The 21,745-nt window shown below is 43.4% G+C and overlaps 2 protein-coding genes and 1 pseudogene across 3 annotated transcripts; 2 read left to right on the top strand and 1 right to left on the bottom strand.

Moving 5' to 3' along the window:
- The first annotated feature begins 9,616 nt into the window (after positions 1–9,616).
- Positions 9,617–10,657, top strand: LOC103643216 (Stigma-specific STIG1-like protein 4). The gene has a single exon (XM_008666362.3). The coding sequence runs from the start codon at positions 9,863–9,865 to the stop codon at positions 10,298–10,300; it is 438 nt and encodes a 145-aa protein (XP_008664584.1). The 5' UTR covers positions 9,617–9,862; the 3' UTR covers positions 10,301–10,657.
- A 153-nt stretch (positions 10,658–10,810) lies between these two features.
- LOC100283005 (uncharacterized) lies at positions 10,811–14,176 on the bottom strand. The gene is given in 8 exon segments (NM_001155908.1): positions 10,811–11,511; positions 11,589–11,828; positions 12,044–12,154; positions 12,247–12,301; positions 12,419–12,555; positions 12,620–12,757; positions 13,698–13,888; positions 13,979–14,176. Coding segments are annotated over 8 exon segments (1,479 nt in total). The 5' UTR covers positions 14,073–14,176; the 3' UTR covers positions 10,811–10,998.
- A 4,828-nt stretch (positions 14,177–19,004) lies between these two features.
- Positions 19,005–20,069, top strand: LOC100285168 (ZIM motif family protein; annotated as a pseudogene). The gene is made up of 4 exons (NR_148415.1): positions 19,005–19,156; positions 19,248–19,465; positions 19,562–19,646; positions 19,733–20,069. The product of NR_148415.1 is annotated as a ZIM motif family protein (transcript).
- The last annotated feature ends 1,676 nt before the right edge of the window (positions 20,070–21,745 follow it).

Raw genomic sequence — 21,745 nt, 5'->3', positions numbered from 1 at the left:
CACTGTCCGGTGTGCCAGCCACATCACCCGACCGTTAGGGTTCGACCGTTGGAGCTTCTGTCTTCTGGGCCACTGGACAGTCCGGTGGCGCACCGGACAGTCACTGTACACTGTCCGGTGCACCTTCTGACGCTGCTCTGACTCTGGCGCGCACTGTAGCGCATTGAATGCGTTTTGCAGACGACCGTTGGCGCGAAGTAGCCGTTGCTCCACCGGCACACCGGACAGTCCGGTGAATTATAGCGGAGCGGCTCCCAGATTTCCCGAGACTGGCAAGTTTGGAGTTGGATTCCCTGGTGCACCGGACACTGTCCGGTGGCACACCGGACAGTCCGGTGCGCCAGACCAGGGCTGCCTTCGGTTTAACTTTGGTCCCTTTGTTTGAACCCTTTCTTTTGACTTGTATTGGTTTGTTGTGAACCTTTGGCACCTGTAAAACATATTTTCTAGAGCAAACTAGTTAGTCCAATAATTTGTGTTGGGCAATTCAACCACCAAAATTCTTATTGGAAAAGGTTTGACCCTATTTCCCTTTCACTTAGCACACTTGTTAGTCCTTTAATTGAGTTGTCATACAAACACCAAAACCCATAAGAGAGCTTTCAATCTCCCCCTTTTTGGTGATTGATGGCAACACAATTAAAGCTTACACAAGAATAAGATTTAAATCACAAATTTTGAATTCTAAGTTTATAGAATGCTCCCCCTAAATATGTGCTTACATTAAAATCTTAACTTTGGCCTTATATGCCAAATTGCACATACTTAGGCTAATTCGAAGCATTACTACACCTTAGCACCTGTGGGATGCATTGAGTCAATAATTAAACCGTGATGCGTATAACACACACATGCACAGAATCAGAGTTAAACACCAATTGAATGGATATACCACATGAATATCAACCTACCACTATTCACCATAAAGATACCAATTTAAAGCAATTTAAAACATCAGAACCACATGAATATCTATTACAGGATAAACACAGTAGATACCAATTGATTCATATCAACGGAAGCACTAATGTTGCATTATCACCATATAATACAACAAGAAACATATGATAAGTATTATCAACAAACTAATACAATTTTCTTTAAGATCAAAGGAACTCAAGGAAACCCCTTTGAGTCCTTTAGCACACAAAAAAATAATCTTCACCCTCTTTACACTTAAGATAAGCTTTTCTCTCAAGTCGAGATAAGCTTTAATGCACAAATTCTCCCCCTTTGACATCAAACACCAAAACCATATTCAAGCAAGAACATAGGATGATGTCAAGGGACAGCAGAGTATTAAGCAGGTAAAATGCAACACACTAACATTACTCCCCCTTACACATTAAACATATGCAACACAAGCATTGGAGGAAAATTAAGGTATGAATACGCAAAAAGGTCAATACCTCCTTTTGTACCTTTACCATGTTATGGTGTACTTTCCATCTAAGTAGGCGGAGTTCCTTTTGTCATCAATTTAAGCTTTCCATCTTGAAAGTTTTATCTCTAGGGAGCTCCTTTGCACTTGTGCATGATCCTTTTCTTATTGAACTTTAGATACCAATTACTCGACTTGTGGAGGTACCCAAGTCCTGATTGCTCCATTTCTTGCCCATCTTCCCTTCTCCACCTTGAGACTATATAGGATCACTCAAGAAACAGTTAGTCTCAAAAGACACAAGTTATGTTTGCTCCCCATAAAGTTGTGCATCAAGTATTTGAATGACTTGAACCTTGCACATTCTAGCGTCCTCAAAACTAGAGGGGATCACAACATACCTTGGTCTAGACATAATATATCAATTGCATCACAAAAAGATACCAATTGAATAGATGACATAATACAACTTATGACTAGTGGAAACAATGCATGCCTCAAGATATATAACATTTTAAAAGCAACCTAGGCACACTTCACACATGATGATCATGGCAACACATATACCAATTGAAAAACGACAAGATCATGCATATAAAGCACAGTGTCTAAGCACACCATGATTAAGAAGTATTTTCTTAGGTACACCAAAGGAAACAACATTTTAAAGCAGAGAGCACCTAAGTCAAGATACTACCAATTGAAAGGCAAGAACATAGCTATGATCACAATCAACGGAACATCAAGATATTCGAAGAAATTGCATATTTCCATTCTCCATACCTTTTCCTTTTACCTGAATGCCATGAGAGCACCTGTTGTCACCAATTGTGGGCTCCTTTTGCTCATGCACCTCATAGCTCAAGAGGGTGTATTAGAGGCACAACACGGATTTCTTGTTTTGGTATACACACAGTATCGAGACAGAGTAATCATGTGAACATGGACTAATCAAAATTATCATGCTTGCACATAGGTTAATCATTAAAAACCATATAGCATGACTTACAAAAAGATACAGGTTTATCCATATACATAAAAAGAGTTAATCATGGTAGATATATCAAATGAAAAGCCACCCATTGAATGATTCAAGAGATGTAACCTATAAAGCACACAGTCATGATTGAGCAAGCATCATTATGATCTTGGAAATCATGAATCATTAATTGAGAGATATTCAACACAAGTAATCTCGAAAGCATAACTACTCCAAGGATAGGTATAGCACGACAATCCAACTTGAAAGCAATACTGATTGGCAATAATGTACTTAAGATACACAGGTACCGTCCTTTGGAAAGCAAGTTGCAGATTCTCATCAAGGTCCTTTGCTTGATTCACCAATAATGATCAAAGACCTCTACAACTTATTTAACTTGAGATGAACATGGGATTAGTATTGCACAATAATTCACCCTTGGGTCAATAAATAGACAATAAAATTGACAGCTTAAGCATAGAGTTTGAATTAACCATCTTAAGCTCTCCCATGGTCTCCGGTCCATCTCGAGGCACCTGCATGGTCTAGTTGGCACAGTTTGGTACCCATCTCAGGATGGGTCCATAACAATCATCCAAAAGAGCCTTTGGTACCCAAATAGCAATTGTGCTATTTCTAGGTTATCTTGTTACTGATCTAGCACAAGTGTATGGTTTGGGTCTCCTAAGCGAATAAGATTGAGATAAATTTACTTGCTTAGGAACCTTACCCTTTTTACATACCTTGGATAAATGACCATGCTCACCACACATGTAATAGAAGCGTCGTTTAACCTGACATGACGCTTGTTGTTTGTCTTCTTTCTTAGTGAGGGTCATCCCGGAGAGTGCACGTGCTTGATTTTTCATGAGCGGACATGAAGTGATCATATGGTCCTTGTCATTGCATCCAAAACATCTCCTCATCCCTTCATCCTTGTCATTGTATGGACACGACGCAATGAGGTGTCCTAACTCATTGCACTTAAAGCACCTCCTCTTTCCTTTTCTCTTTTTGTTCTTGGATAACATAGAGAGATGGTCAGTGCAAACAACATGACTGATTGAATCTTTACCTTTTCCTTGTTCATGTTGATTTCTTCATTTTTTGCTTTAGGAACATCCTTCTTATGGAGTTTAACACTTGCTGCGGTTTCTCCCGTCTCAAGCTTCTTCACCACGCATCCGTGGATATCTTGAGGAGGTTGAGCAATGCGTCTTCTCCTTAGTTGCTTTGCTTTCTTGTTCCTTTCTTTATTGATGAGCAACTTTTCTTTTGATCCTGCAGCTTGATGCTCATTCAAAGATTGACTTTCTTTTGAGCAACAGGGGTTAGCACATGGTGATATATTATCTAGAGGCGCATGTGTGCAAGAATGAGGTTCGCATGAATTTAAGTTCGCAATTACAACCTTATGAGCAACATCAAGCATGATATGGTCATCAACTAATTCATTATGGGAATAAGATAGCATATCATATTTTTTACTTAGAGCAAGTTTTTCTAAATTTATCATTTCTACTTGACTCTTAAGCATAGAATTCTCAGTTTTAAGTTGAGCAACATCAGATAATACATGATGATTATTTCTTTGCTCAAATAAAACAGATTCATACCGTTGGACCAAACTATCGTGAGAGCACTTTAGCTCCTCATGATCTTTGGTTATCTTCTCCAGGCTGTCGTTGGTTTTGATGAGAGTCTCCTCTATCCTGAGAAGTGTCTCGCCTTGTTCCTTGTTCCTTCTCAACAGCTTAACCAAGAGCACTTTGTCTTCCTTGTTGAGATGGGTGTAGAACCGGTGAATCTCCTCTTCTTCCACATCATCGGTCTCATTTTCCCTATCATTATTATCAGTGGAAGCAAAACAGGAAAATGTACCTTATGGTGATGAAGACTCATTCTCGCTATCTTCCTCATATTCCTCCTCATCATCGCTTTTATCTCCACTCTCATTGTTAGCAACAGGACATGTATAACTAGTGGGAGATGAACCTGTCGGTGAGGTGGATCCATTGCTTGGTGTCCATCGTTCTTGTTCTTCTCCCTTGGACAAGTTAGTACCACCAGCAATAGAGGGAGCAGAAGCAGTGCATATGGACTTAAAAAATTTCAACTTAATTTTAGTCCATAGATCATGAGCATCAACAAATAAATCACTATCACTACTCATGATGGCAAAATAGGCACCTCTAGAAAGAGAGTCAACTAAGATGTTGCAAGCATGGTGATTGAGAGATAGACATCTTAGTTCATCATTAGAAGGATTTTTACTAATATCAGAGGGGAAAATACTTCTACTAAAGATCTGTCTCAAATCAGGATCAATATGCATGAAGGCCTTATAAATAGAGACGAACCAAGATTTATAATTAGAACCATCGCCTATAAGCAGTTCTAGAGTTACCTCTTGTGACGATATCGTCATCTCCGGACGGCTAAGCCCACACTGGAGAGGCCTAGCTCCGATACCAATTGAAAGTTCCCTTTGCCCGGGAACAGGATTTGGATGTCGCCTAGAGGGGGGTGAATAGGTGAATAATAATTATCACTTTAAAACTTAAATTCTTACTCTACTCGAAGGCTGGATCACAGTGGAATGAAGGATCCTTCGAGTAGGTTGCAGCAGAATAGAAGATCATGTCTTAATATGCCCTGCACTTCAAATATAACTTGTACCACAAATAAGTATTGAAGTGCAGATATAAAGAGTAAGTAATACAGAGAATCAGCACACAGCATAGAGCAGAGCACACAGACGCAGGGATTTATCCCGAGGTTCGGCCAAGCCTGAAATGCTTGCCTAGTCCTCGTTGGAGTTAGCCACACCTAGGCTTAGAGTCTATTTCAACTCCTTTCTCCGTTTGCTCAGATCTGTCAGTATGACAGATAGAGCCTTCCACTATGTTGATATTGGTTACCAAAACGCCGTGGCTGCTTACAGTCTTCTTGACAGCACTCCGGCAGAGTAACAATGCGCTCAAGACTTTGCTCTAGCTCTTAGCAGCACTTCTCCACTCTCTAAAGGCTTATAGCTTTGCCTTCACACAAACTAGAGAGATACACACGAGAGGGAGAGAGAGAATTGATCCAAATGATGTATACAATTGTTGGCTGCACTTGTGTCGTTGTTGGAGTTGCCTAGGGGTCCCTTTTATAGACCCAAGGGACCTAAGAGCCGTTGGAATTCCTTTTGGAAGGCAATACTTGATTTCTGTCGAGTGGCGCACCGGACAGTCCGGTGCGCCACCGGACAGTCACTGTAGATGGTCTGGTGCCGATCTCCTTCCTTTTATGGTATCGACGACCATTGCAACTTCAGGCCCGATGGCGCACCGGACACTGTCCGGTGCACACCGGACAATCTGGTGCCCCCCGCCGACCGTTGGAGCTGCCACGCGTCGCGCGAAGATTGCGCGGCCGACCGTTGGCGCAGTCGACCGTTGGCTCACCGGACATTCTGGTGTACCACCAGGCAGTCCAGTGAATTATAGTCATGCGCCGCCAACTTTTCCCGAGAGTGGCCAGTTCACCGGAGTTCAGCCTGGCGCACCGGACACTGTCCGGTGCACCACCGGACAGTCCGGTGTGCCAGACTGGACAGAGTTTTGGCTGCACCGAGCCAAGACTTTTTGCAATTCTTTTCTCGCTGTTTCTAGCACTTAGACAAAATATGTTAGTACTCAAAAACAATTCACTGAGTCTAGAAACACACCTTGTTCTTGTTTTGCACTTCTTTAGCATTTGGCATGATTGAGATTGACGTTGGACTCATAAACCATCAAGTCAACTTGACTTGATCTAGATTGACATTTCTGAGCTCCAACATCCTGCAAAGGTCACATAGAATATCTCTAAATATAGGAACAACCCAAACTAAAGATCAAGGTGCATTTAGCTTTTTTGGGCTGCTTCCAGTTCTGGTTTTGACACTGGTTCATTCCAGTGACCTTGTTCACTTCTTGAGCTTGATCTTGAGCCTTATGACTTACACCACATAGTTGTAGATGTTACCTCATTGGTTGTAAGTCATGTTCTTATGTAGTGATCCTTGATGCACCATAACTCTTCTTAACTCGATCAACCTTGACTTTGCAAGTCTTCTTCTTCACCTCTGGCTTTTGGGTTCCTGGTCTCCTTGACCTTCTCCCGTGCACTCGGTGCCTCGAAGCTCTTCTTGCCTCCATCCTTGGCTTGATCGGTTGTCTCTGAGTTACGCACATCGAGTCTCACTTAAGCAATGTCCATCTTGCTTGTGATGTCCATTATCTATAGATAATCTAGTCTTTGGACCATCACACTTGTTCACTTGTGTTGAACCCTGTTAGCCTTGTATTAAGCACCTGTTCAACACTTAGCACACTTGTTAGTCCTTTAATTAAGTTGTCATACAAACACCAAAACCCATAAGAGAGCTTTTAAAGTCGTTGAGCACTCTTTTTGGGTGAAGCCTGGGTCCAAACCCGTAAAGCAATTGCTACGTCGCTTCAATGAAGAGAAGTGTAGGGTCACAGGGCAAGCTCATGGTGGATGAGTTCATCAGGAAAATACACCACCCTGAGTGGTTAGCCAACCAACTATTAGTATTGTCGGGTGTGATAATTAGGGGTACCTGGATTATACCCCTAAAACGCGCTTAGGAAAGGTTATTTGTCCAGACACAACCCCCCAAGGCAAGAGGTCAGGTCACCTCCTCACCCGAAGGCAAGAGCTAGTCACAGCGATGTTCTGGGCTACCCCAGAAGATGAACGGATGGTGAGAAATTACTCACCGAAGTTGTCGCTAGAGTTGGGGAGGAACTCGGACTTCGACGAGCCGGTCACAATGGCTTATGGCTGCGAGCTTAGCTGGCGGCAGGCTGCTATGGCTTGGATGGAGGCGGTGCTACTGCGAGGCTATAGAGGAGATGAGTCTATAATTGATGGCTTGAGGTGTTATGGTAGTATGTATTTATATAGGCTAGGAGGTAGGTGATTACATGATAGATTTAATTTGGTACTAATCTGTTACAATCCTATCCTATCTGTTAGGAACTCTTACAAATTCGAAACCAAATCTATTACATGACAGATCTAATCTGGTACTTATCTGTTACAATCATATCATATCTGTTAGGAACACTAACACATTCAAAATCAAATCCATTGTGTATGTGAGGGACGACCCTATCAACGGACCCTACTCGGCAGTGATGCATTGGATGACGTTATCGGTGATGTCATGATGATGCAGTAATTTGGCTAGGGAATAAAGAAAATAAAAAAATCAAATGAATGTGGGAGTGCACATGGGCTTCATGTGGTGTTATCCTCACAAGGCCAAGCAACGAGTCGCTTCTGAGGTGAGTTCTCTTGTTTTATTATTTTTTTCTTTCCTGTTTTTAATTTCTAAATTTCTATTGATTTCCTATTTTTGTTTACCAATTTTAATTTAAATTTTTAAATTCGAGTGAAATGCACCATCACAAATCCAGCATGACATGTAAGTATAATTGTATACATATGTTACATCACTTCTTTTGTTCATGCTTCAAACATATAATAAAGAATAATTCACACATTATTCGTTTTAGGAAAATATTATTTTTGAATGTTTGATCAAATTAAATTTTAATTTGAAAATAAATTATTCATTACTTATTTATTTTAAGAAACGTAATTTATATTGTATCATCTTTATTAAGAGATGCTTTAGCATTAATCTTATGAAATCCAACAAGGGATAGCTTAATCATATCGGAATAATATTTTTTTTTATTAATACCTTATTAGAAACCACATTTTTTAGGATAACTAATTTCAAGGAAAATTCTTATTAAAATAAATTCAGCTATTTTGGAGAATTTTGCCCCAAGTCCTAAAATATAATTTTGTGTGTTACACTTGGGAGTTCCTTCATCTCTCGCCCGCTTGTAACCCCTACTACTAACATTGAGCAACAAGGTGTCAGTAGCGTAAGTCATCGAAGACTAGATGTAGTGACATTCTGCTCAAACTAGTATAAATCTTGCGTCCACTGAGCACAACATCTGGACTCGAAACACACACAAAAAAAATTACTTATCGGAGCTAGTTTGAAACACCGACAAGTACACATGTGTCCAAATAATGTTCCATGCTCCACCAATACTTATGTTTTAATGTTTTTCCCTAAGATAATTACATATTATTAACACATTTTTGGGGGGTTTTCTTCTTTGACATATCGATGTGCTATCTAAAAATATAATCATCATTGAATAGCAGGAGCCACGGAATGTTGCTCCTACTTGTCTACAACAACACTCTATTGGTTGTGTAAACGTATTAGTATTTTTAAGTCCCTGGTCATAATTAAATGTACTATAATTTTGGTATTTAAGGGCTAGTTTGGGGACATTATTTTCCTAAGATATTTCTATTTACACAAGAAAAATAAATTAATTTCTCTTAAAAAATAGAAATTATTTAAAAAATAGAGTTTCCAATCTAGCCCTATAATTAATTAATTAATATAGAGAGAGGCGGGAGCAAATCTGGTTGCACATAACGCCACGTCGCTTTTTCCCTCTCCACCATCCGATCCGATAGCAGCGGCCATCAGTAACTGTCGTGAAGAGCATAAACGACTCTTTCAATCAAATCCAGAGATTCATGAAACTACACTCATGTGGGTTTCACTTAAAAAAATGAACAACTTTATCGTGAACCTGCTCTATGGTGAAGCTGGTGAAAGCTAAGCTGAAAATCGTGAAGCTAGGTAATCCCAAACAAGCTCTTAATCGTGAAGCTTAGGTGAAAATCGTGAAGCTAGGTATATCAACTGTAGTATGAGCACTTGACCCCAAAAAAAAGTACGAAGGATTTTGGAAACCCACATGCATGCATGTGATTTGGGTCGAATCAACGTTAAAGTTACGTTTTGCTAACGTACCTGTGTTTATGTTTTGCTTAATTTTGAAGCCGTTTTTCGATCGCATGAATCTGGGGGGGAATATCCACTCACCCTAATAAAGTGCGATGAACCATGTGCATATTTTTCAGTTTCCTGTTGAGCGATGCACGTACTTGCTTGCATGTATTTGTGGGTGTTAAATGGAAGGCATCACGCGGTGCATTCCACGTATACGTTGGAGGTCCACATTCTCTGTCTGATATATATATATATATATATATATATATATATATATATATATATATATATATATATATATATATATATATATATATATATATATACATGTCCGTCATTTGAAGCACACGGCCGTGAATTCATCAGGAGATTTGCCCAGAACCGCAGCAAGCCGCCGGCCGGCGTTCGACTCTCTTTGCTCTCTCAACGAACTCCAGATTTCACTTCACCAAAAGTCAACCCCCTCTGACCTTCCACTCACCCATGCATCATCACCTCTATATAAGCGCTTCACTTGCGAGACATTCCCAACACACACACACACAACTCGTCCGTCGTCACCACAACAAGCAGTACAGAATCGAAGTCTCCACTCCAGTGCACCACCATGGCGAAACTCACGGCAGTCGTCGTCCTGCTCATGGTGCTGGCCGCCGCAACGGCTGGCGCGGTGGTCACCAACGCCGACGGCGCTACGGCTACCGTCCCAGGTCGTCGCCACCACCAGCAAACCAGGAGGAGCAGCCGTTTCCTGCTTGCCAACTCCTCGCCGCCGTCGCCGTACTACGCTTGCTCCAAGAAGTCAGCCGCCGCCGTGTGCTTCGCTCCGGGCAGCCCCGGCGCGACGTGCTGCGGCGGGCGGTGCGTGGACACGGCAGCCAGCGCCGACCACTGCGGCGGCTGCAGCAAGGTCTGCAAGCACGACCGCAGCACCTGCTGCGGCGGCCGCTGCGTCGACCTGCTCTCCGACAAGGGCAACTGCGGCGCGTGCGGGAACCTGTGCGACAAGAGATGCAGCAACGGCTTCTGTGACTACGCCCTGTAATTAATGTATAAGCTGTAACGTGACGTGCGATGCCACATATATTATAAAAAAATTGTTATATCAACAAGAAATGAAACAACGGCTTTTGTGGATTGTGTCCGTCTAATAAACGCATTTCATGAGAGAATCCTTCTTGTCCACCCTACTCCTATATATAAATTTGCACGCATCTCAAAGTAATAAGTCACAAAATTAATTAATAGTTTTTTCTCTAATTACTTTCCAGTAGGTCCACATGGGTCTAGCCTTGCTCTACCTCTAGTATAAAAACAGATTGAAATGGACCGAGAAACATCTAGCTAGTTCTGGCTAACAAAAATTAGTTGAATAACGTTTCTGTTCGCTAAAAAGCATACCGTTTTGAAACGTATACAACATTGAATTACTTTATAATCAAACTTTAACCAATAATAATTTTATTAAATTAAGACACGGAAATTGAACACAGAATACAGCATTATAGAAAAGCCCCAAGTGGGAGGAGAGAATGCATGAAATAAAAGAAAGCCATTTGCATGGTGGGTAAATTCCGTGGTTTAACAATTCAAGGAGATTAAAACTCAAGTATTGAATTTAAAGAAAAACCCTGATCAACATAACATTACAGTGTTTGCATGACTCGAGTAGCTAGAGGCAGGGTTTAACCAGGCGTTCCAACAAGTCCACAATTGCAAGTGGTTGCTCAAAAGGCAGCTAATTTAGAAGTCGTCATCCTCCTCCTCAGCCATGTGCTTAGCCAGTTCTTCCTCCTGTTGAAGCCTCTCTCGGCGCTTCTCGGCGCTCTCCTTTTCCTTATGAGAATTAGGGGGGAATCTCATCGCCTTGACCGCCTCATTGTGCATGTTGAGGCAGAACGCAATCCTGGAGTTGAATGCAATTTGTGGCTCATTTGTAGAGTAGACATCACCGGTTTCCTTCGATACCATCCAGCCATTTGCATGATCTATGGTGGCGTCAATTGCGCCATCTCTTATGGCCTTGGCTACAATGCTCTCCGCATCAGCAACAGGGTTCTCAGAGTCTAGTCTTAGCTTCTTAGCAATGTCAGCAAGGGAGATCCTTGAGTAAGAAATGCTGATGTTGCGCAGTCCAGTTCGAATGACATTGTGGCGCAGCCTCACAATCAAGTTGCGAGTCCTGTCTGCGCTGAATGTGCTTGCAAATTTGTCAGCGACAGTCCTGAACAGTTCAAGGTCCCCAACCCTGACAGCCTGGAGGACACATATGTAATGTAAATTCATAGTATTTCACCCATTGCACCAGAGTTTATGCATGACCAGCTACTTACATTTGTGAGCTCAAAATAAGGTGTCAGAGCTTTCTTCATTCCTTTCTGCATGAAAACAGTCCTCTCTGGAATCTCACCAAGCAGCAGCCTCACTATGATAGCCCATTTGTTGCACTGGATCCGAAAACCACGGGCAGTTGTTGGTGCCTTACGAGCAGCTTGCAGGAGGCTTTCTTTAGCATCAGTGTACTCCAACTGAATTGTCCTAATTTTGCCCAAGTAGAACAAGTATCGGCAGAACTGCAACAAAAGAAATTTGTATCAGTTGTTTAGTAATTTCCTACGAAGCCAATTTTCTGAAAAAAGATATAATACTTCAATCACCAACATGACAACCAATAACAGTTTCTTAATAGAAATAGAAATAGTTGAATACATGGCTTGCAAGTGCTAAATCTGAAACATGGCAAATCCAAAAGCTGCATCACAACAAATGGAATAAGCAAATGGATTACTTGTTGGTTGGAATGTGCTTCAAAACGAGGTGCCTTTGATCTAAGCTTTTCTGCCTGATCATACAAGTTGTAGTGGAGGTAATTGCGGAGGAGAAGATTCAGCAGAGTTTCCTGCAATCAAGAACCAAATACATACAATCATCAGGTACACAAAATTCCACGGCATAACAATAGGTCAGTGGCGACCAGAAAATCAGCATTACCTGGCCGAGCTCGTCACGATGCAAAGTTGCCATTCTGTGTAGAGCAAGCAGATTCCTGAAAGAAAAAACAAAAGCAAATGTAGGACAGATTGAGTAGACAGAAGTGAAAACAGAAGAAGCTAGGGTTGGTCCTGGGAGTGAACAATTGAAAAAAATGAAACATTAGACTTACCCGCGGATTTCAGCAAGGCTGTTGGTAAGCTCATACACATAAGAGTAATAAAAGTACAGACGAGATGCCAAGACATCAACAGTTCTCCGGTTTAGATTCTTCAGGCGAGCAATGCTCACACTTGCACATACTTTAGCCTTAATACAAAGCAGTCAAATTTCACACATCAAACATAAGGAAAATCAAAGGTTCCAGATGTACCTCATCGTATTTCTTCTGATCAATAAGAAAAATCAGTGCAAGCAAGTAGCAATATATTTCAATCTCAGGGAGACCATGTTTGATTGAAATCTGAGTTGCTGGAGCCACAGCATCAACGTCCATCTCAGTATCATCTTCCTGAAAGAAATTACAGGTGAAAATTAGGAGTTATGAATGTGATTTTTTTTCTAAAAAAACTCACTCGTTCTTTTATTCTATCATACAAGACAGAGTATATCATTGTAGGTTCTAACAATAAACTACAGAATAAGCAGCAGACATAGCAAAATCTATTTACATACAGAGGAATCACAGACCAATTAAGAGTCAACAATGTAAAAAATCACTAGCATTTTCCAAAATTGCAGGTGTAGTTGCACAAAGAAGGAAAAGTAAGCTCTAAAGATTCAACTCTAGTAAAAACTTTTTATTTGTCCTCAGCTAAGAGAGAATCGAGGTATATAAAGACAACGAAAAAACTATGAACACCTGTTACTGAGTAGTGTTTTCGAAAACTGAAGCCTTGAAGCACAAGAGGTTGAAAATCCAAATGATTGTAAGATCTACTTACTTACTAGTAATGGCAGATCTAAGGAAGTAGCGGCGCTAAACAACTGCCATATTCAGGGGAAAGCCAAATCACAAAAGAGCACTCTGGACTAGGAAAGCCAACTGCACAGGTGCAAATCACACATAATCCACAGGAATGATGGTAAGATTTTTTTTTTGTCTTACAGTATATGCTACATAACAAATGCATAAACAAGAATGCTAAGTGTAGCATGAATGAATGACTAGCTTATTCAGATGGGAAGTAAAGTAACAGCAAGGGAGAAAACATGTATCCCTTCCATCAACTATAGTGGACATGGAAAAGCCAAATTGTGCAGTAACAAATCAATATTTTCATGATAGTGTGATCATACAGCCATATATTAACATCATCAGTAACATCCTTACACGATGAGGCCCAGGCGTAACAAATATGGTGAGTACCAAAGTCTAGCTTCTCTAATCCCACCTCTTAGAGTCTTAGTGGCAATAGCTTAACAGCAGATAGCGGAGAAGCGAATTTTACCTTGGGCACCAGGGCGATGAGGCGCCCGTAGGCTTCGGAGGACGCGGGTAGCGCGAAGGCGAGGAAGGCGGAGACGTCCCGTGCGGCAAGGCGGCGGCGGAGCGCGACGGTGAGGCGGAAGGCGCGGGAGATCCGGCGGACCTCCTTGGACAGAGAACCAGCCTCGATCACGGACGCGATCTCCTTCAGATCTGACATAAGCGCCGCTTCAGCCACGCAGAGATGGTAGATAGAGAACTCTAGGGTTTGGGAGAGGGGAAGAAAGGAGTGAGGGAGCTTACGGTGTAGTGTGGAGAGCGCCGGCGCCGCGGCGGCGGCGGGAGCTGGGGCCGCAGACTGGGGCTCCGAGTCGTTCATCTGCACGTCTTCCGGCATCGTGGCGGTGGCGGTGGCGGCGCGAGGAGCGGAACTGCTGGAGTAGGAGATGATTTCGTGGCGTGGTGGCGGATCGGTGAGGTCCAACCTTTGGCTTCACGCTCAAGAAGGTCGCTTACTCGCTTCCAGGTTGGGTTAACTTGTTCTTCGTCACCGCTTCGTTGTGTCCCGCTCCACTTGGAATCCGAAACCCAGGCCAGCAGCCGTTTCTGGGCTGCCTGCTATTCGTCGTTCTTGGGTTGGGAATTACCCATCCTAATTCGGCGTTGTTGGGCTTAGGAATTAATTATTTTTATTTAATAACCAAAAATATACATAAATCTATAAAGCTATCTTCAGATCTTACACATCCTTATCTTTTATTTCAAACATTACTTTATAAACAGCACAATCTATAAAACAGTATTTTACACGGTCATACACATATAATATGTTCGTCACCGTCTAAATCAATCATAAATAAGCTAATAAGTATACAATTTTTTATTACAGATCAAGCATGCATTGAATTTTCTGTAGCTACAAATTAATTACATAGATCCAAACCTACAACAAAAAAATATTAAAACATACTATGATCTCTAATAAAATTGAATTTTTACATTTTATGCTTTTTTGTGATTTACTACAATTTTCAATTATTTATTTGAAATAAAAATAAAAGAAAACACTAAGCAACACGACCATGGGGTTATATATCTCGTTTCAAGAAATAAGGGAGTTGTGTCTGCTTTTGTAGCTAACTAGTTAGTGCTATGGTTTCTATATATGATATATGATTTCTTTGTACAACACAAATCAACATGAGCTATAGTAGTTAGAAGCTAGTGCTCTCTTTTTAGATACTATGATTCTAATCTCGACCCGACAAAACTCTGACTTTTATGACAATTGAGAGAGGCAGACGACACACAACGTGTTGGGTACCCAGGAACGGGGTACCCATGGTGAGGCCCATAAAACCTCTTTCTAGCCCATTCGTCGAGCAAGCATGCAAGGCGGGGCGGACGACCAAGTCCAGCCGAGCAAGTTCGCGAGGCGGGACGAACGACTAAGTCCCCACCGAGCAAACCTGTGAGGCGGAGCGTCCAACCAATTCTCCGCCGAGCAAGACAGCGAGGCAAGGCATACGACAAAGATCACGCCAAGCGGACCTGCAAGAAAGGAACCCAGGCCAACGTTGTTGGCTCACGACGATCGTGACAGGGCACATCATCACCAAACTATGTACGGGGGCCATGTGTACAATGCCGAGAGGGGCCACGACAAGAGAGTCTCCACAGTAATGACCCCCGTGCTAGAAGGGACAAGACAACGCGCCAAGTGCATACTCACGCATGTTGGAGGGTGACATAAGGGCATTGAGAGAAGATGAAGTTGTACTGAACACGAACCTCAACCTTACCACGAGCACATTCTGGACGGTGGTGAGGTGATCTAGGCAGGGCGAGAGGTGCTCCGACGAGCAATCCGACCGCGGTGAGGGCTGGTTCAGTGAACTAAGGCTTGCATGAGCTTTAGTGTGGGTCGGGAGCGTCGATGGCTGAGAATTGGACAAGAAGCGGGGCTGCATTGGCCGAACGACGTGGAGGCACGGTGGCCCGCCGTGCAACGCCTCCGACGAGCCCGAATTCACTATGATGCCGTAGAGTTAAGACAAAAAGGGGTAGAGTAGAGTTCCTTACCAGGGGCGGTGCTCAGGGAGACTTGGAGCGACGTTGGGACTCCAATCTAGCTGGATGGCGAAGAAGCGAGTCGGCGGCGGTCTCTGGCCGTGGCAAGGGCGACGGCAGAGGCTAAGCGATGACAGAGAAATGGTCTTTCGACGGCGCCAACGCTGCTGGTGCTCAGGGTGGGGAAAACAGGCAGTAGGAGTGCAAATGGGAAGTGGGGGGCGTTGGATGTCCGGAGTATTCACTTGAAGCCCGAGCGAGCCGCGTGGGACGGGTCGTGGGGTGCAGGCGACAATTGGGCAAGGAGAGCATGGTGTGGCCGCTTTCCTCGGCGTGCGTGCGCGCGGCTCGCGAGGGGGGAGATGGTTGGGACTGCGGAGGGGGGAATGACAGGCGGGGCCCGCTGGTCAGAGAAAGAATAGGGGGCACGCGGATGGGGCGGCGGTGACAACAGGGTGGGCCCGCCGGATAGAGAGAGAAGGGGCGGGGCACGACTGGGATGTGCCGACTGGGCCGAAAGGGCGAGGGGGGAGGGGTCGTGGGCTTCTTTCATTTTTTCCTTTTATTCTGAATTTTAATTCCCTTTTTGTTTTCTCTTTTGAATTCAAATGCAAATGAACCACAAATTCAAGTACAACCATCTCAAGCATATGCATTAAACGAAGCCAATACTTAGGGTTCAGCATAATGCAACATTTTATAATGCAACATTTTATTCTCCTTTGAGGTTTTGCCTTCTATAATATAATTACATTTTCCAATGAAGTAATATTCCTTATTCTAGAGAAAAGAGAGAAAAATGGTTTGAGAGGGAAGGGAAAAGAGGAGCAACACCTGAATTTGTGGGTATGAGCAAAGAAATTTTATACCCTAAATTCATAGTGTTACAATTACCCCTCTTTCATTTTACTTCTTCTCAGTTGATTGACACGTTAAAGGAATGGCCAGAGCGCAGCAGCTTCAACATCTTTCGCCATCTCTGTTTGACATCCAGCACCATGTGCCATATCCAAGAAGCTACCTTGTGCTCATCTTGCAAGTGCACATTCAGCATCACGCGAGTGAGCACAAGTACACGGTCTGGAATGGCCGAAGCGCAGCAGCTTCAAGGGAGTGTCAGTCTCCAAGAAGTAAAAGTTCATCTTCAGTTGCAATTTTGTAATCTTCATAATTGTATATATCGTCTTCAGTTTCAATTTTGTAAAACTCATCAGGCAATAAGTAGATGTCAGTTTACTTACTTAAAACTTCATGATTTTTTTTTAATTTTTGAATAGCACTTCATGAATAATATCAAATCATAGGCACATCCATCTGTTACTGTGCATTTTCATGAAACTGACATCCTCAGCCAGTGGCAATGACAAATTGACAACGGCCTCAATCTCACCCTGTTTGCAAGTGGAGCTATAGTACACTCCATCGGTAGGGCCTTTGGTGGCCGGAAAGGACTCGCCGGTGAGTGCAGACTGCGAGCAACTCAAAAAGTTAGGAAAAACACAATTTAGTGTCAACCAAAAATCCACATAAAATGGAGCATCTTCAATTTGCACTACTTGGTCGATACATGAATTCCTGTTGACATAAGAATCGAGATGTAAGTCGTAGCAATCTTACCAAACAATGAAACTGACATTGGTTCCCATCAGATAATTATATGTGTAACCAAATGTATGTAGTGGAACACAGTTGTCTTACGATAAAAAAAAGGATTTAGAACCTGCAAAAAGAATTGAGAAAATAGCTCTTCTTTGCGTGCAAAATCATTTAGCATCTGTCAGAAAGTAAGACGAAAAATTGATTATCAACATTTTCCAATACATTTCCTAACAACCTGCATCAACCATCGATATCCTGTACCATACTATCTGCAGTGTGACATTTTAAGTGTCACATTCCACAGAAGCAAATACGTAGCAAAAAAATAATAGAATAATGTCAGAGAAAAGGAAGCAACATGTAAAAGAAATGGCAAGGATCATTTGTATCAGTGAAATTCAGAAGACAGGATTCAATGCATTCCATAAAGCCTAAAACAAAAGTTGAAGTTTGATTAAAAGTTTACCCACATTTAAGTCCATTCAATGCAAAAGTAATCTCACTTAGGGCATGTACAATCTACATAAATGTCGTATATCTTAAGGGGTATCAACGAGATAAGTGTAAAAAAACACAAGAGACAAGATATTGGTGAAAGAACGTCTCTAACACGGTTCTCTAAGTCTGATACGATTCTACTCATACAACCCACATAAATATGTCGTATCTTGAGAGGTTCTAATGAATAAGATACAAGATTTATTTACATTGAGTTGTATGAAGGAGTTTCTAAGGTGTATCTAGTGCTTGAAAAACCGAAACATATTATCTAAGTTGTATATATATATCTTTATAGCCCTTGAAAACTACTCGGCTGCTTTTATATCATTTTAGCTTCCCCTCACGTATTGGCCGTTATACCATCCAACCTTCTTGTCTCACCGTTGTTAGCGCTCAGTGTCTTAGGGCAGCTCGGTTTTCCATGTATAAAAGACAGTTAAAATAATACATGGTCCAACTCTGAGACCCTAGATCATATATACAGCTAAGAGACAACGTGTATGAAAAATCGTGTAGAGGCAAACTCTTCACGAAAAGCTTGTTTCTTATATTTTTTCACTTAGCCCCTTAGAGACCACTCAAAAGGAGTTATTTGAGATTGTAACAATCTCGTCGCGTGGCTTCGCTACTTTATTACTCCGCAGCTGCGCATCGTCATTTTGGTATTCTGGAGCTCACAGTCGCGCCATATTGGGACAGTTAATGCCCCGCGCTCTGTTAACGTCTGTTATGTTGCTCTTTCTGCAGGTTGTATTCCCCTTCGTACTAATCTACCCCTAGCCAGACATCGAGTGTTCTTGCGCGACTCCGACGCGGCTGCGGCCGTAACTGCGCGGCTACTGGAGCTCGCGGCCGACAACGACTCCACGGCGCTCGGGGACCTCCTCGCGGTACACCCGTCACTTGCCGACGAGCCCGCGCCGTGGTACTCCCCGGCGCGCGCCGAACCTTTCGGACAGCCGCGCGTGTCGTTAGTTGATTTCGAGCTGCCTCTGCTTCTGCTTGCTTGCTGGTGGGAAGGACGGGGATGCTTAACGGATCCATATCTGGGTTCGTGCTTTGTTGTATGTGTTTATGTGCTGCCGCCTACCGAAATCTGATTCCCAGAGTCGTGTGCAATCTCTGTCAGCTTACTTCGGGGCAGCAGGAGCAGCAGCCGTCCCAGCGATGGACTAGTCCTTCGCGAGCAAGCCCTGCGTCGCCCCGGCGTTGATGTCGTTCCGATCGGCGGCGAGGGAGGAGCCTTCGTTCCCGCAGTTCTCCGCCTTCGACGGCACCAAGAACACAGCCCCTCGTATGCTCACGCACCAGGTATGCGCGACTGCTCTTCTTGGTTCTGACTTGTGACTGATTCCTGTCAGCTCGCGTGTTTCGGCCCTCTGATGGTGTTTTTTTTGTGCAGAGATCGTTCGGCCCCGACAGCACGCAGTACGCTGCGCTGCACCGCGCGCAGAACGGGGCTAGAGTCGTTCCGGTCTCGTCGCCGTTCAGCCAGAGCAACCCGATGTTCAGGGTCCAGAGCTCGCCCAGCCTTCCGAACAGTACCGCGTTCAAGCAGCCGCCTTTCGCCATCAGCAACGCCGTGGCCAGTTCGACTGTGGGTTCCTATGGCGGAACAAGGTAGTAGTTTGTTTGCTGTTACGACCATGACTTACACAAGTGGCTGTGAAATTAGCTTCGACTGAAACGCTGCTTGTTTTTTTTTTGCCTGCGAAGGGATGCGGTGAGGCCAAGGACGGCACAACTGACGATCTTCTACTCCGGTTCTGTCAATGTGTTCAACAACGTCTCAGCTGAGAAGGTATAGTTTCTCTCACGATCATTTCATTCTAGTTCGCTTTGCCTTTGGGCTCCCTCGTTGACATATTTTGCATCGCCGCGCCACAGGCTCAGGAGCTCATGTTCTTAGCCAGCAGAGGATCTGTTCGCTGCTCGCCTCGGCGGATTACGACGGGCTCGTCGGGTCGCCAGCCTCTCTACGGTCGGCGAGGGGAAAGACGCTCGTGCCGTCCAATCTTGACGATCCGTTCTCGGCGGAGATGGCGGGCGCCGCGGCATCTCACTCTCCTCGGTACGCAGACCAGGGCGGCTCTGCTTTCTCGCCGACGTGGTTACAGCAGGGACCCGTGCGGTTAGTCGGAGCTCTGGCTGAACGGCGATGCGCAGCGGTAACAGAGCTCGGGAGTGGCGCCAACGTGGTTACAACAGGGACAAAATTGACTTTTACCATATCTAATGGAAGGTAACAAAGCGAGGGGCATTAACTGTTCCAATATGGCGCGGCTGTGAGCTCCAGAATACCAAAATGACGATACGCAGCTGCGGAGTAATAAAGTGGCGAAGCCGCGCGACGAGAATGTTACAATCTCAAATAACTCCACCCAAAAGACCTTATATTAAATAGGGTTGTACATGCCCATGGACCGTACATGATATTAAATACACCGTCTCTAAGCAGCCATTTAAGCAGTAATTAAATGAGAAAATCAACGTGGACGCTAATTAAGGAGGAGAGGGGCATAGATCGGCCCTTTCGTAAAGGGATGACTTCGGACCATGCTCCAAGAGACAATAAGATAACCACTGTTTGACTGATTTGGCCCTTGTTCCACACATGAATTAAAAATTTCCATAGATAATATAAACAGACAACCCAGTATATGACTTGCTATTTATATTGTTAGTACGTGTTTTTCAATACACATATAGATAATTGTTGTCTGTGAGATGTACATGCCCTTACAACTAATGGTTCTAGCTCCATTGGTTCATTTAAATCCCATCATAGCTTCATACAAGTATTTCCTCGGGATCGTAATTACAAGTATGCTCTCGATTCTATTTTGTTGGGTCGCCTCTGGTTCTTTGACACAGCCATAGACATCGAAAGAAGATCCCTAATAACCACTGATGAAACTATCTCTTCATCAATTCGCTCCCGAGGAACAACAGGTAGCCAATCCTTAAACGGAGTAGCCACTACCGGAATCCGAGGCTTTGCCGAGTGTTGTATTCTTTGCCGAGTGCCTTTTGTCGGGCACTCGGCAAAGAAGGCTTTGCCGAGTGCCGCACTCGGTAAAGTTAGGCTCTCGGCAAAGAGCCCCTTTACCGAGTGCTAAACACTCGGCACAGGTAGGCACTCGGCAAAGACAAGTTTGCCGAGTGTCACGCACTCGGCAAACGGGGCTCTCGGCAAAGGGCCGTCAGCGACCGTCCCAGAGCTGACGGCCGTCAGTCTTTGCCGAGAGCCAACGGCTGGCACTCGGCAAAGAGGCTTCTTTGCCGAGTGCTACGTAGTAGACACTCGGCAAAGCCCTCTTTGCCGAGTGTCATCTCCAGACACTCGGCAAAGTGTATTTTCATTTTTTTTATTTTGTCTCCCAAACTTTTTGTGGTATGTTCCTACACTATGTAGACCTACATGTATCATTTGTGGACAATTATAACATAGTTTCGATAGTTAGTAGATTTAGTTCGTGTATTTGAATTTCTTCGGAAAATTCAAATTTGAACTGCAGGTCACTCGAAACTTGGAAAACCGTGCATGAAAAAATGATATTCATGTTACTTAGCATAAGTTACGACCGATTGCAGAAGCGTACCGAAAACTTCGAGCAACATGCTCACTAAACATGGCCATGAACTTGGCATCCACATGTTTAAAAATTGTATAAAACACAAACAAAGTCAGAAAATCATGAAACTTGTCCACGTGTCATGATATCATATGTACAGGCTGTGATAAAATTTTTAAAATGTTTGGAGAAAGTTGTGAGACACTATGTGTAGAAACCTAAGAGATCCACATGAAATCTAAAAATTTCTCCAAACATTCTAAAAATTTTATCACAGCCTGTACATATGATATCATGACACGTGGACAAGTTTCATGATTTTCTG

The sequence above is a fragment of the Zea mays genome, chromosome 1 (genome assembly GCF_902167145.1).
Source record: "Zea mays cultivar B73 chromosome 1, Zm-B73-REFERENCE-NAM-5.0, whole genome shotgun sequence".
In the NCBI taxonomy this organism is placed as follows: domain Eukaryota; kingdom Viridiplantae; phylum Streptophyta; class Magnoliopsida; order Poales; family Poaceae; genus Zea; species Zea mays.
The sequence above is the reverse complement of the archived record's forward strand: the minus strand, read 5'-3'. Positions and strand labels throughout refer to the sequence as shown.

Excerpts from the sequence above, each read along its gene's own strand:
- LOC103643216 (XM_008666362.3), top strand. The coding sequence starts at position 9,863 with ATGGCGAAACTCACGGCAGTCGTCGTCCTGCTCATGGTGCTGGCCGCC.